General features: G+C 47.5%; 2 protein-coding genes and 1 long non-coding RNA gene across 10 annotated transcripts in view; 1 reads left to right on the top strand and 2 right to left on the bottom strand.

Moving 5' to 3' along the window:
* SEC16A (SEC16 homolog A, endoplasmic reticulum export factor) overlaps positions 1–2685 on the bottom strand; it is a 31423-nt gene extending 28738 nt beyond the window's left edge. For 3 of the 6 annotated variants that reach the window (XM_049831959.1, XM_049831958.1, XM_049831960.1), the window contains exon 1: positions 2548–2683. The gene's annotated coding sequence lies outside the window, so the exon portion shown is untranslated. Of the gene's footprint in view, positions 1–2547 lie in introns of all 6 variants that reach the window. The other 3 variants (XM_049831962.1, XM_049831957.1, XM_049831961.1) reach the window with 3 other exon arrangements.
* A 199-nt stretch (positions 2686–2884) lies between these two features.
* On the top strand, positions 2885–10154 carry LOC126052001 (uncharacterized). Of its 2 annotated transcripts, XR_007509919.1 has the most exons (5): positions 2885–3104; positions 3739–5618; positions 5963–6015; positions 7170–7222; positions 10053–10154. It is a non-coding gene; the product is annotated as an uncharacterized LOC126052001 (long non-coding RNA). The 2 variants fall into 2 exon arrangements; XR_007509918.1 differs by having other exon boundaries at positions 5963–7222.
* The window catches only part of NOTCH1 (notch receptor 1), a 44660-nt gene continuing 39074 nt past the window's right edge, over positions 7958–13543 (bottom strand). For both annotated transcript variants that reach the window (XM_049831955.1, XM_049831956.1), the window contains exons 29-34: positions 13424–13514; positions 12981–13146; positions 11956–12251; positions 11461–11608; positions 11251–11348; positions 7958–10793 (exon numbers count right to left, since the gene is read on the bottom strand). In XM_049831955.1, the coding sequence (XP_049687912.1) occupies positions 9324–10793; positions 11251–11348; positions 11461–11608; positions 11956–12251; positions 12981–13146; positions 13424–13514 (2269 nt within the window). In that variant the 3' untranslated portion in view covers positions 7958–9323. The remainder of the gene's footprint in view (positions 10794–11250; positions 11349–11460; positions 11609–11955; positions 12252–12980; positions 13147–13423; positions 13515–13543) is intronic.

Raw genomic sequence — 13543 nt, 5'->3', positions numbered from 1 at the left:
ATTTGTGTTTTGTTAAAATGGGAAAGGCCAGAAACTGACTTCAACAGAAAAGCATTAAATAGAAAACTTCATTAGTTTCATGCATTACTTGCATTTATCTTCAACATTCTTTCTGAAACACAGCTGCCTGTTGAATTTCTATCAAGAAATACTTACAAAAAGGTTTTAGTCTTTGCAATCTTTTCTCCTGTTACAATACCAAGGTGAAGGTCTTCCAGCTGACCATGCTTACTGCCAACCACATTACCAGGAAACCCTGCCTAAACACCCACCTCAGTTTCCATATGCTTAAGAAACCCCAGGCTATTCTGGACATCCCCATGTATTTTTCATCATGTTCTTTACTGTATTAACCTAACTGCAAAAACTCCTCCCTCCCCTCCAAATAAACTTGTGTTTTTATGCAACACACCACAAAGTGGGGAGGAAACAAAGTTAATTAAAACATCTGCCAAGACAGTTACCTCCTGGAAAGCACTAACTTCACTGAACAAAATGTTGATATCTACTTAACAGCTCTGCTCCTAATAGAAAAGCTGTTTCTGAAATACAGTTGAGCACAAGAGCCAACTGTTTTTACAACTTAAAGACCTACTTCCAAATTTCTAATGTGGACTTCAGTCATTACACTCTCTTATCAGATGTACACAGAGAAAAAAATTCTAATACTTTACCACATTTTTGTAACAACCAGTACCAGTAATTAGCTAATTAAAATAAGCGTAGAGTTCTACTTTAAAGCACTGGCTTGACATTCCTTTAACAAGATCTCTAATGTTGCATTACAGAAGTTCAATATGAGGGTATCGGATTCCTTACAGAAGGAAAGTTAATATTAACAGACTGCACACAGTAGTAAAAGTATGCCAGATTTGAAGAATTAAGTCCAAATAAAATGAACATGACCATATCAGGTAATTTAAACAGAAGATATCAACCCAGCGATACTGATCCTCCCTGCCCCCATCCCAGTATTAAAGAAATGCTGATTTTAAGGAATTTATAGATGAGAAACAACTATGTAAGTTAAAAGCAATTCATCTCTGCTTTATCAGTTTGGAAATTCTTAACTTTTAGCAGGTTTATTTCTAGATAATGCAGAGCAGCCTGCTAAACATTAGTCACCAGAAGTAACAATTGCAGGTGGTGGTTCCAGACGTGCCAAGAAAATGTTACCAATGAGGAAAAAAAAAGATTAAAACTACTCTCTAGACAATGCCATCAATAAAGTTCACCTGATGAGCTCTATAGCCATGATTAGTTTTAAACTCCTCTGTGAAAATTTATCTGCATGAAGGAATAATTTATTTGGGGGGGGGGGGGATTAATTTAATCCTATCTCCAAGGGACATAAGCTAAATAAATTACTCTTAAAGAAGTATGCCCATAAAGCAGGTTACACAGTACTAATGTTAATTCTCATGTGTGCCTATACATATATACACACATACGTGTTTGCACACACATACGCATGTACCAAACAACAATTAACAAACAGGTTCACATACACAGACTCCTAATGACAAGAACAAAGCGAATAAAAAACCCCGCTGCAATCCCAAAGACAGAACAGCTGAAAAATGAGATTCGCATCTTTAAAATCAGTATCTGGGACACTAGTTTTCCAGATTTTTTTTTTTTGTACACAGACAGCTGCACATCTGCACACGTGTGGATGACACTCAGACTGAATGCATTCTACATCTTTAGTACTGCTGATAGCTTCCTACCCGCTCTCTCATAAATGGCAACCACAGTTACAGATGTTATTCAGTGAAAAGAGCTCTTTGGGAATCAAAAGCACAGAGCTCCATGTGATTCATAGAGAGCAGTAGCATAAAACCTTCCAATTCGTCTTGTAAGGGAGACTTGACTACCAGTCCATATACACCAGCAGGTCCCAGCGCTTTCAAGCAACTGTGCTACTGAGTCAGCACCAGTTGCTACTCCAATAAAGCAGAGACCTATGACACTTGACAAGTCGAAAAAACAACCCCGAGTTGCGAGAAGTATTGTGTCTTGTCAAAGGAAATACATGATAATGAACATCAGGCGGTACTTTTGACCGCAAGATCTCTTTTTCTCTTCCCCACCCCATGAAATATTATTCAGAAAGCCCGCAGCGTGTGTGCCTGTCCCACCGTGGCACTCGAGGCTACCCAGAACCACCCCAATCCTGAACGAAAGACACCTGGGCAGCACAGCCCCACCGATTTCTCCCGTGTTTCACTCCTTCGCCCCTCCTTCCACCACCACAACCTGCCCCAACGGGGACCAGCGGCCGAGACCCGGGGCTGCCAGCGACCCTGCCGCCGCCCTGAGGCCCACCCGCGCCGAGGCACGGCGGCACCGAGCAGCTCCAGCCGCAGAGAAGGGGCAGCGACCGCCACCAGCCCCGGGGCCCGCACCTCAGGCCCTGCCGCTCCTCACGCAACCAGCCCGGGATGCCCAGCCCTCCGCCTGCCCCCTACCCGGCACCCATCCCGCTCCAGCCTTCCCTCAGCCGCCCCTCGCTCTGCGGCAGCGCCCGGACCCGCCCCGCCGTACCTGGCAGCCCCCCGCCGACCGAGGACCCCCTCAGCAGCGGGCGCCGCCCCCCCTCACGGCCACAGCACCGGCCCCCTCCGCCGCCATCTTGGACCATCCGGCTCAGAGTTCCGCCGCCGCCGACGTGTCACGCCGCGTCGCGCGATGACGCCACGGCGCGTGCGGGGCCCGGCGCCGAGCAGCGCTTGTTTGTGTTTCTCTCCCGGTAGCTCCCCCCCTCCCCGCCGGCACTTCCGCCTTCCCCCTTTTCCCTTTAAAGGAAGGCGGAAGTGTCGGAGGGTTTTTTAAAAAAAAAAAAAAAAAAAAAAAAAAAAAAAAAAAAAAAAAAAACACAACTAAGGGCGGAAGCGGCCTCGACAGCGCCCCGGCCTGGCGCACGCGCCGTGCGGCTGCAGACTCTGGGAGTCGCCGGTTCGAGTCCCGGCTCGGGCGGCTGCGGGCCGGCGGCCGGTATTTGAGCTTTACCGGGTCTCCTCAGCGAGGCCTCGGGCTGAGGGGGGAAACCCTTCTCCCTGCCAAGCCCCTGTCCGCAACGGGTCTCGCTTCCACCGGCCGGGGTATGGCGGAGTGCGGCCCTGTGTGTGGGGGGGGGTCCCGGTCTCCTCAGGCAGGCGCCGGGTACAGCGGGGTTAAAGCCCAGCCGAGCGTCCACCGGGATTTCCGAGCCCTCGGGTTTCCCGGGGCGGTTGTAGTGGCGAAAGTGACCGCCAGGGCGGGACAAAGGACCGCCGGGCCCGCGGTGGGCCTGCGCGGCGGGAGGCCGTTCTGTCAGGGCGGGAGGTGAAGGCGGAGGGGCCGGGGAGGGGAGCAGAGCGATTCAGGAGAGGCTGTCCCGGGTCGCTGAAGCTGCGAAAGAGGGAAAAACCGGGGTGGGGTGGGTTCGTTTGGGTTTGTTTTTTTTTGAGGAAGGCCGGCGGAGGGGTGTCCGAAAGCTGCGGGGTAGCAGATGCCTCGGTTCAGCCCTGCTGCACACAGCTATCGTCGGGACTCATTAACTTAAAGGCTTATAAAAGCACTTCTCCAGAGAAACATATGTTTGCGGGGGGGTTCAGTTTGGGTTTTGGGTTTTTTGTTTGGTTGGTTGGGGTTTTTTGTTGTTTTTTTGGGGTTTTTTTAGACTAGATCGTAGCACGGTATCAGACAGTTACGTGCAAATCTAAAGCTTTTACTCTGCTCTGCTCTGTGTCCTAGGTCTGGGTTGAGGATCTGTTTCACACAAACGCGAAGGTTTTAAGGCGGGAGTCCCTGTTCCAACGGGAGAAGGATGTGTCATTTACAGGCGGTGGCCGCTGTGCCGGTATTGTCACACTCTGCACCCAACAACAGGCCTTGGAGGGGAAAATACAAACGACCTAAACAAACATCTTAATCAAGGGTCATTATCAGCACAAGAGCTGTTTCTGCACGCTTGATCATTAAAGCAGGGTAATATCCTCAAAGCCCAGTCCAAGCAGGGGAAGCAGTACTTTGATGCTGGTGTGGGAACCAGAGGCAGCACTGTGATTTTTAAAGTGCCTTTCATCTCCCTCTTTTGTAGGAACATTCTTATAAACCAGCTTGTCAAATACAATTTCCCTACACAGGCATGAATTGCAGATAAAGCCCTGGTCCTCCCTTGATACTTCCCCCAACAGGTGTAATCTGAGGAAACATGATTTTAATTGGCCTGATTAGCTTTCTAAAAATACATATGTATTCTGTAAATACCATCAACAGCTTACATCTGTATCTATAGCTATATATTTACATTACATATCTAACCCTCCTCTTATACACCTATACACATACATACAGAATGCAAACACTAATGATGGCATCTCACCTTTGCTTTTTCCTGGTAAGTATGTGATAATAAAGAATTGTCACATTAAGACATTAAATCCCTTTTTACACTGAAGCTTTCTAACTGATTTGCTGTACTCAGAAAATGCAGCCAGTTCTGGACTTGAGGCTGACCCATTACAAATAAAAAGGCTTGCTGGTGGGCAAGAGGACAGCGTGTGTTCTTTTTTCCTGCTTCATCAGCTTATGTGGGGTCCAACCCAAATGATAATGACCTTTTCCCATTAAATTCTGATAATTTATTCAGCCATCAGGTTGCAGGCAACCATAAACACAGCCCTGCCCCAGGAGCTCGCTATTAAAAGTATCATTCTCTAACTTTAGAAACAGGGAAAATGGCTAAAGGAGAGTTTCTCTTATGAGAAACAGGTAACCTGTACCAGGTTAGCCAACTCGGACAAGCTGAGCTTTATTTATTTACTAATTTAGTTGCTGTGATTATTCAAACTACCCCAGCCACGTTAACCCGTGTGTAATTTGAGAGAGGCTACACCTTAGATGAATTTGGCTCCTTTTGTACATTCTTGAGGGGGTGATTTGAGCTGCAGTAACAATTCAGCAATCAGGGTTCAAGCAGCTGTTAGCAACTTTCTGAGCACACACCAATAGCCTGGAGGTAAAAGCAATACAGAGTAGCAATTTCTAAATGTCCCATCTAATTGAGCAGGAATAATGAAAACAAAGAATAAAAAAACCCCAAGCCCTCCAGCATGTAAACAAATAGTTCAGATGCACCGATTCCTCATAGCATCAACGTATTTGCCATCGGAATAGCTCGGTGCTAATCTTGTTTTACGCAAACATTTCTGAACCCTTCCCTTGGCATGGGATATAATTTCAGTGCTTCTCAGCCTTTTTCACCTGGAATGCTAAAACAACTGCGCTTGCCATGACCCATTCATTCCTCAGCATCTTCTGTTGACTCGAGAGCTTCAAATTCGGCTCCCACCATCTTTACCAACATGAGGTAAAGACGAGCTTGTGGTTGGACAACATGGGTTGGTTGGAGGGGATTGAGGGAAGGCAAATCCTTCTGGATAGAGGGTTGGTAGGAGAGCCCTAAGTGTGGAGGGAGTGTTTGAAACTGGAGCCACTTCTCTCATTTCTCGTTTAACTTTGCCTCAATCGCAGCTGGGGATCTGTGACCCCACTGTCATCTCATATACCCACTTAGGAAAGCAGGAACAAGGGACTGGCAGAAGTTTGTGGGTCACCAGACACCTTCATAAGTAAGTGTAAGAGTCATTGGGGGCTAAATGCTTGAAAATTAAACTGTGTATCCATACTCCTCTAGCGCTTAGAAAACCTTTTTTGACTTCTAGTTTGAATTACCTAGTGGCCAATTTATTAGTATCTGTTCATGTGCCAATGCAGACCTTTTTGTTTTGCCTCTTTCCCTGGTATTTAGCCCTCTTTCCTCATTCTGTCTCTCTGACCCACCCTCATGGAAAATTACGTGCTTTGAAGCTCCTCACTTCTTAAATGAGCCACATATGTTTAGTTGTCTCTTGCAATGCATGTTGTTTTGCACATCCTCATAATCCCTTTTTTTTTTTTTTTTAATCCATTCCAGGCCAAATTCCCACCTTGACCATGAGTGATGAGAGTGTTGCACACTTAGACCAGGTAGGAGAGAGTCTTACTAACACCTCATGTTGGAGTGAGCATCTCCCAGTCTCACAAGCAGCACGGAGGCACGGGCATAAGCGCTTGGACGCGTACGTGTGGGAGAAGCCTGGAAAGATGGGCTGCGTGGGAACATGGCTGGATGTTCCCAGACGCAATTCATGGACAGCACATGTGCGAATCGCGGTGAAGGCAGACACAGTTCATCTAGTGTATCCCAGATGGGATGCAGCAAGACACAACTAGGGGGAAAAGCACGTCTCAGGAAGCCCATCTCCAGGGCGCCCCTTGGAGTAACGAGGTCCTCAGTGGCAAACCACATTTTACAGGGGGAAAAGGGATTTGTCCTCAGTTAAAATAGCCGCTTTCCACAGAGTTTGCAGGCAGAGCACACTGGCACATTGCCTCCCTGACCTCTGAAGGCACTGCATTTCCCTGCTGCTGGGTGGCACATAAAATGCCACAGCTGCAGCACCAGCTTCTGACTGGTTGTACAGCAAATGTCTGGCGGCCCCGAACCCATCTGGGGGTGGATACTGGGTACATGTACACACATGCCCACTCCCTCCCCGGCCATGGAGTGGAAAATACCAGCATTCCAGGAGTTACCAGGCTTATCTGATTTGGGAGGAGGTCCACAGCTTGGCTATTTATATCCAGTTATTTGGGGACTTTGCAGCTGCATTTGGACTACAGAGTCCCTGTGGGAAGGAGAAATAATTAAATTAAATTACTGCAAAAATCTTGAGTGCAGCAAGGACAGCAAACATTTCTGCGCGGTGTTTGTGCCTGGAGTGGCATTAGTGAAACTTTTGCTTGGGTGCTGCTGCCCCTCAGCGTTGTCGCTGGATGGCTTCCCAGTTCCTATTTGTGCAAGCCACCACATCTGAGAGCCCAGCCATATGCTCAGTGCTCTGTGTGAAGTAGGAAGCCTTATACATAACTTTTAACACCACTCCTAGGGGGCTCTGTTTCCATAGGCACTATGTAATTAAAAGCACGTGGCCATTTTTTACCCTTGGCCATCTCATCAGCCAGAGAATGCTCCTAAAAAACTGATCAGAAAGCAAAAGTTTTAAAGTGACAGAATACAGTACTTTGAACATGTGCGAGTGACGTTCTTTAAAACAACTTTTCAATGTTTCCCCTTTTAGATCCTGACCTAATGGCAGAGGCCTGAGAGGACATCAGAACATCCACAGCACAGGTAAAGGGCTACCTGGGCAGAGCCCATCCTGGCTGAGCCTCGCAGAGCTCCTCCTGCCTTGCTCAAACCAGATGTGTCAAGCTGGTGAGAGTTTTGCACAAGTTAAGGAGAAAGTTTCATTGTCCAAAGCCCTGCTCTGATCTTTAACTTAGAGAACAAGATGTTAGGAAAGTGCCGGTACTTTGTGTGGAGAGGCAGCCCTGCAGTATTGAAAGACAGCTGGTATCAAGCCCAGATTTCAACCAATCCGTAACAAAAACACTAAGTTGCATTTTTAGTAAAATCTAGATGCCCAGAAGCATCATTTATTGCAAATCAGTTAACCAAAAAAAATACATCATTTTTGCAAACTACAACTTTGCATGTAGATAACTTTATTACAGAAGATATCTTTTCTTAAACTACACTCTAGTTTATAAAACATAGGAAGATTCAACACCACGTGATGTTTTTATCACTCATATTAGGCATGTCACAATAACAATGGTCTGAAATGTTAACTAAGATGAGTGCTCAGCAAGGCGCTGTGCCTTGAGAAATATCTGGTTTATTTGGTGTTCTAATAAAAAGGAACGAGGAAAAGGAACCCTTTTCTTAGGTTTTCTTGATTAACTGCTCTCTATTTGCCTGTCCCATATGCATATCTAGTCTTAGGGTGTCTGCTTGCCTTTGCACCCGAGTGAGTGATATTCCAACACCTCTATAAGGTGATATATTTATGATATATTTAAGACTTGCTCATTTAGATTTTTGAAACAAAATCCACCTTTTCTTAAAAAAAAACATATTTACAAACATTAAATCTGCCACAGGCTTATACTATATTTTACATGATACACAGAAAGAGTGCACATCAATATAAAAAAAGATGCATCACTCCAGACTAACAAGAACAAAATGTTAACGTTTCACAGCACAGACTCAGCTGTGCTGTCCTTCGCCCTCCTGTTTAGCCAGTCCAGCATCCCACCAAAACCGGCAGCGCTTTCCACTGAGCACCCAGCAATCGCGCTGCCAGAGGAGCTGGATACGGGCGAGCACTTAGTGGTGGCAGTGTTATAATGCTTTGTAATCTCACTCAAGGTTGTCTGCATTAATAGACACGCCTTCTTTAAAATAGGCAGGCCATCCTTAAAATAAGGATGTGGTTTACAAGTTTATATTGGCATTTATTTCTTAAACAGTTACTCAAATGCAAACACGAAAACAAAAAACAGTAAAGATATTCAAAGTAAAATTAAGTCTCCTTTGTGTATAAACTCCACAGTTATGGGTTTGGCATATACTCTGAAGTTATGGGCTTGCTCTCTTAAAAGTTTGGCAAATACACTTCTTTTTGGTGGGGGACAGTATTCATGTTTTGTAGGGTTTTTTTTTATCTTAGAACCTGTTCTTACAGGTCTATAATCCTGATTATTTTTTTTTAGATCATAAAAATCATTTAAATATATATTTTTTTATATATATAAAAACAAGAGAGAACAAAAATTTCTATTATCAAGGCAAATGTACAACTATATAATACTGAAATTTAAACAAAGATTCATGACTGGTACCATAAAATGTCTTCTCAGATATAATAGCAAAGGAAACATTTTAAAGTACATTTCAAAAATCCGTCCATGCTTAATTTTCTTCCCCCTAGGGAGTGGTATTTTTAGTCAATTTTTCGTTCCCCTTTTCTTTCTCACCTCTCTTTCTGAGTTGAAAGAGAAAAAAATAAATTAAGGGCATTTCAGAATCACAAATCGCTGCCTATAGCTTTACATAAACATTTCCTCAAATCAAACACAATGAACCCCCCCAAACAAAAGAGAATGTCCTATAAAAACCTAATTTTTTGATTTCTTGAAACACAACTGGTGTCCCACATTGAGTTCTTAACAATAGAACATATAAATAAAAAGGCAGTGTTTTCATGTAAAATAAAAAGTACATAAATAAATACTAAAAAAAAAAGGAATTAATTTGTCTTTTTCTTTTTTTATAAAAACATATTTAAAAAGGATCCTTTAATAAAAGCATCCAATGTCCTTTTAAAAAAGATCTCCCTCGAGCTTCTAACTCCCACTGAGCGCCAGCGTCTCTGAAACACCGTCTTTTACTTGAAGGCTTCAGGGATGTGTCCCATCTGTGACTGCATACTCGTGGGAGGGCTGGAGATGCCCTCGGACCAGTCGGACACGTTGGAGTGAGGAGACGAGCTGGACCACTGGTCCGGCGACTCCGGAGATGGCGTTAGGAAAGGGTGGTCGGGCACCTGGAGCTGGTGGCTGGGGGTGTTGTCCAAGGGGGAGGAATAACTGTGCTGGGAAGGTGGAGTTAGAAACTGCGTGGTGGTCATGGGCTGGGCGAGGGAGGATGGCAGAGACGTGGGCAGCATCTGGGAATCTTGAGGCAGGATCGTGTGGACTGCCATGGTACTGCTGCTCACCGGCTGCATGTCGGGCTGGCTCAGCTCGGTACCAAGGAAATTCTGGCCCATGTGGCCGCTCGCGTTGGAGCTGGGGTTGTGATGCTGTTGCGGCTGCTGCTGTTGCGGCTGCTGCTGAGGTTGCTGCGGCTGCTGCTGCGGCGGCATGTTTTGCTGCTGGAGCTGTTGCTGCTGCATCTGCTGTAGCTGCTGGCTCTGCATCAGGTGAGGCTGGGAAGCCAGCCGGGTGTTGGGCATGGCCTGGTAGCTCATCATCTGCGACAAGCTTGTGGTGGGCAAGCCGTTGTGCAGGGAGGTCATCATGCCGTGTTGAAGGTTCTGCGTCTGCTGATGTGCCCCTGGTTGCATGTTGCCTCTCATCGGGTTGTACTGATTCTGCACCATGCCGTTCTGCAGCCTGGTGAGCCAGTCACACTGCCCGTTCAGGCCGGCCGCTCCGCCAACAGAGAAATTCATCGGGGCGTTGCTCATCACTGTGCTGGGGCTGGAGACGGGGAGATGAGAGAGACGCGGCGGCACCGAATCGAAGGCCATCCTGCTGGAGTTTCCCATGGCCATGTCCTGCTTCCCCGCCATGTTGAGGTGATTGATGCTCATGTGGGCATCAGGCATGCCTGGCAGATGATTCAGAGGCATGGAAGGGGACTGCTGAAATGGAGAGGTCATCAGTGGAGGAGAGGCGACATCTGACAGGTACCCATGGGGCGACTCCAGGGAGTCCACTGGAGACAACACGCTGGAGTTATCAAGCAGACATCCTTTTCCATCTTGTGATTTTTTCCTCCGGGCTTTGAGGTCTTTGGCATCCTTGCCATTGCAGCTCAGGCCCTTGGTACTCGGCTTCCTGGCCTTCTTGCCCTGGACGGCAGGTTTCAGGTTGCCGATGTAGCTGTTGGGAGAGCAGAGCGGTGGGGACAGCGTGGGTGCTCCCAGCGGGCCGTTGTGCAGCGGTGGGCTCCGCACCAGGTTGTACTCATCCAGCAGCCTCACGATGTCGTGGTGCATGCGCTCCTGGGCGATGTCCCGTGGCAGCCGGTCCATGTGGTCCGTGATGTCGCGGTTGGCAAAATGGTCCAGCAGGACCTTGGCGGTTTCGTAGCTCCCTTCTCTGGCTGCGAGGAACAGTGGGGTCTCCTCCTGGAAACCCAGGAAAGATGGTTAGGTTTAAGTTCACAGACTCTCCTGGCTAACACTATCCTGAGCTCCATGCCCAACACCATGCAGATGGGTGGCAGAGACAGTAATCATCTCTCCTCTGATGTGGTTTTCCTGCTGCTTCTTCCCACCCTGCTAAGCCATATCCTTATACTGATACCAAACCAGGAACCCTATGAGTGACCCAGAACATGTGAGGAGGAGGACACACGAACAATGTATCATACTTCTCACCAAGCACAGCACAGCCCCTCAACATCACCCTTAGGATCAAATCTCACAATGCTTCTTTGAGCTAAATCCAACAGCTTCATTCAGAGCAGAACAATCAAATCAGAGTCTCAGTGCCAGACAGTGTTGTATTTTAGGCAAAAATTACCCTTTAACAGACTCCCCAAATGGTTCTTTCCTTGTCTACGTAGGTCCGGGAGACCCCTACCTTATTGTTCTGCATATCCTTATTGGCACCATTCTTCAGGAGGACTACGGCAGCTTCAACATTATTCACAGCAGCCGCCCAGTGCAGTGCCGACTTGCCTACGGAGGAAGACCACGAAATACAACACGCATTAGCGAGTGGTAAAGGTAACAGCAAGCAGCCCTTTCCTTCCACCTCTGAGCGAGCCTGTGTTTTAGTTGCCTGCAGTACCTAGATCATCCACGGCATTGACGTCTGCATGGCAGTTGATGAGATCATCCAGCATGCCCTCCACAGCCAAGCGAGCAGCCAAGATCAGAGGAGTGGTCCCGTCATGCATTCGGGCATCGAGATCGGTTGCCCTGTTCCTAATCAGGATCTGCCACAGCACAGGCCAAAACGCAGGGAACACAAACGTTAGGAGGGACAGACAGCAGACACTCCGGGTACCCAGGTCTCAGGACCTGCAAGCCCCTTTCCAGAGGCTGATCCCTCCAGTCCCCGCTCCCAGTCTGGGGCTGCACATCTGAGGGCAGCTACGGGGTTGCTGTTTTGCTGCGCCCTGCCCTAAGATAATAGGGGCTTCGGTTTTCAAGACTTTCACCCCACGCTGTCTCAGGGCAAGCTGGAGACCCTGCGATAACCTCACTTGTGTGACTGACTCAACATGTAGCACCAGGACTTTCCCCAGAAAACCCCGAGACTGGTGGCGAAAGGATCAATTACCTGGAAGACTCCTTGGGCATCGGCAGAGACGGCGGCATGGAGGGGCGTCCTGCCCATGTTATCTTGGATGTTTGCATCGGCACTAGCTTCCAGCAGGCGCTTGGCAGCATCCGAGCGGGAGTACCTGGCAGCCAGGTGAAGCGCTGTCTCGCCAGTGCGGTCAGTCTGGTTGTGTAAGCTGGCGCCTTGGTAAATGAAATCTGAGATGACGGCGGGAGCATCATCTTCCTCTTCGCTATTGCCAGTCTCCAGCCCTCCTCCACTGCACGAGGCGATCATGAGAGGGGTGAAGCCATCTGAAAAGCACAGGGGAACTCGGTGAAAAAAGGCTTTTTACCCTTCTGTAATGCAGGCGGCTCAGCAAGATGCTCTGTCTGCGATAGATGCTTATTCTCATGGGTGCATCAAGACCGAGTTCCTGACTGGTTCTAAACATCAAACACGAATATCCTTCCTCTGATATGGATCTGAAATTCCTTAGTGGTATCTCACCACTCGCTGATTTTCCTATTTCGTCTGCTACCTTGCACACTAACTTGTAAGGCTCAATTTATAAGGAAGGTTGCTCAAAGCAAACTTGAGTACAGTACAGCACAGCCTTAAATATTTGCATTATTTCAGGGGACAATTTCACAGATATGGGGAAGACCAAATGTTTGTAATAATTTAAAAGCCTATTAACTACTAATATAGTTAAAAACCTGAAAATAAGATTGTGAAATGTGCAGTTTGGTGGGAGGAGAGGAATCTAGGAGTGGCAGAGAGATAAACTGGATGATTTAATAGGTACTTCTGTATTCTCTAACTTCCATCTCAGTAATTAAACAAAAGAGATCTCATGGAAAGCAAAACGTGACAGGGTCTATCTCTAAATCACACACAACAACAACCACGCGATGCAGAACACGAGTCCGTACTAGAAATGGAGACAGGTAGAGCTGTCTGGGACTGCTCATCTGCAAGGGGTAAGGGAGGATTTTAGATTAGCTGACAAGCAGCACAGAAGTGAAAGGAGTCCCCCTTACCGGGACCTCTGACGTTGACATCCATACAGTCTGCATCGATTTCTCCCTGCGGTGGGGTAGGCGCCATGGACGATATGCGCAAGTCAGCGGCATCCAGGTGCTGCTGGGTCCACTGCCTGTGATCCGTCTGATCGTCCGTGTCGGGCAGCATCGCCTGCTCCTCGAACTGAAGAACGATAGTGAGAAATGAGCACCGAGCAAAGCGCACGAGTCCGGGCGGGAGGAGGGGGCTGAGCTCTAACGTGGGAAGCTGTGCAAGTCTCAAAGGTGAGTTTGTCACATGCGGGTTTGCAAAGGAGCCTGCAGCAGCGATGCGTAGGGCAGGCTGGGCCCCCCCAGGGTCCCTCTGCTCTGCTGCTTTCCACAGCGTTCTGCTCCTTCCATGACAAAACCCAGCGAGTGACTACTTGCAGCACAGAAAGGGAATGTGGCAGTGAGCTTACCCTGAACTTCTTGGTGTCCAAGGTCTCCTCATCACCCCACTCATTTTGGTTGTCATCCATCAGCGTGCCATCTGAAGCATTTTTGAGGGGTCTTTAAAAATAAAACCGTACAAAAAATTA

This window comes from Accipiter gentilis, chromosome 29 (genome assembly GCF_929443795.1).
Source record: "Accipiter gentilis chromosome 29, bAccGen1.1, whole genome shotgun sequence".
Classification (NCBI taxonomy): domain Eukaryota; kingdom Metazoa; phylum Chordata; class Aves; order Accipitriformes; family Accipitridae; genus Astur; species Astur gentilis.
This window is presented reverse-complemented; position numbering and strand designations above follow the sequence as displayed.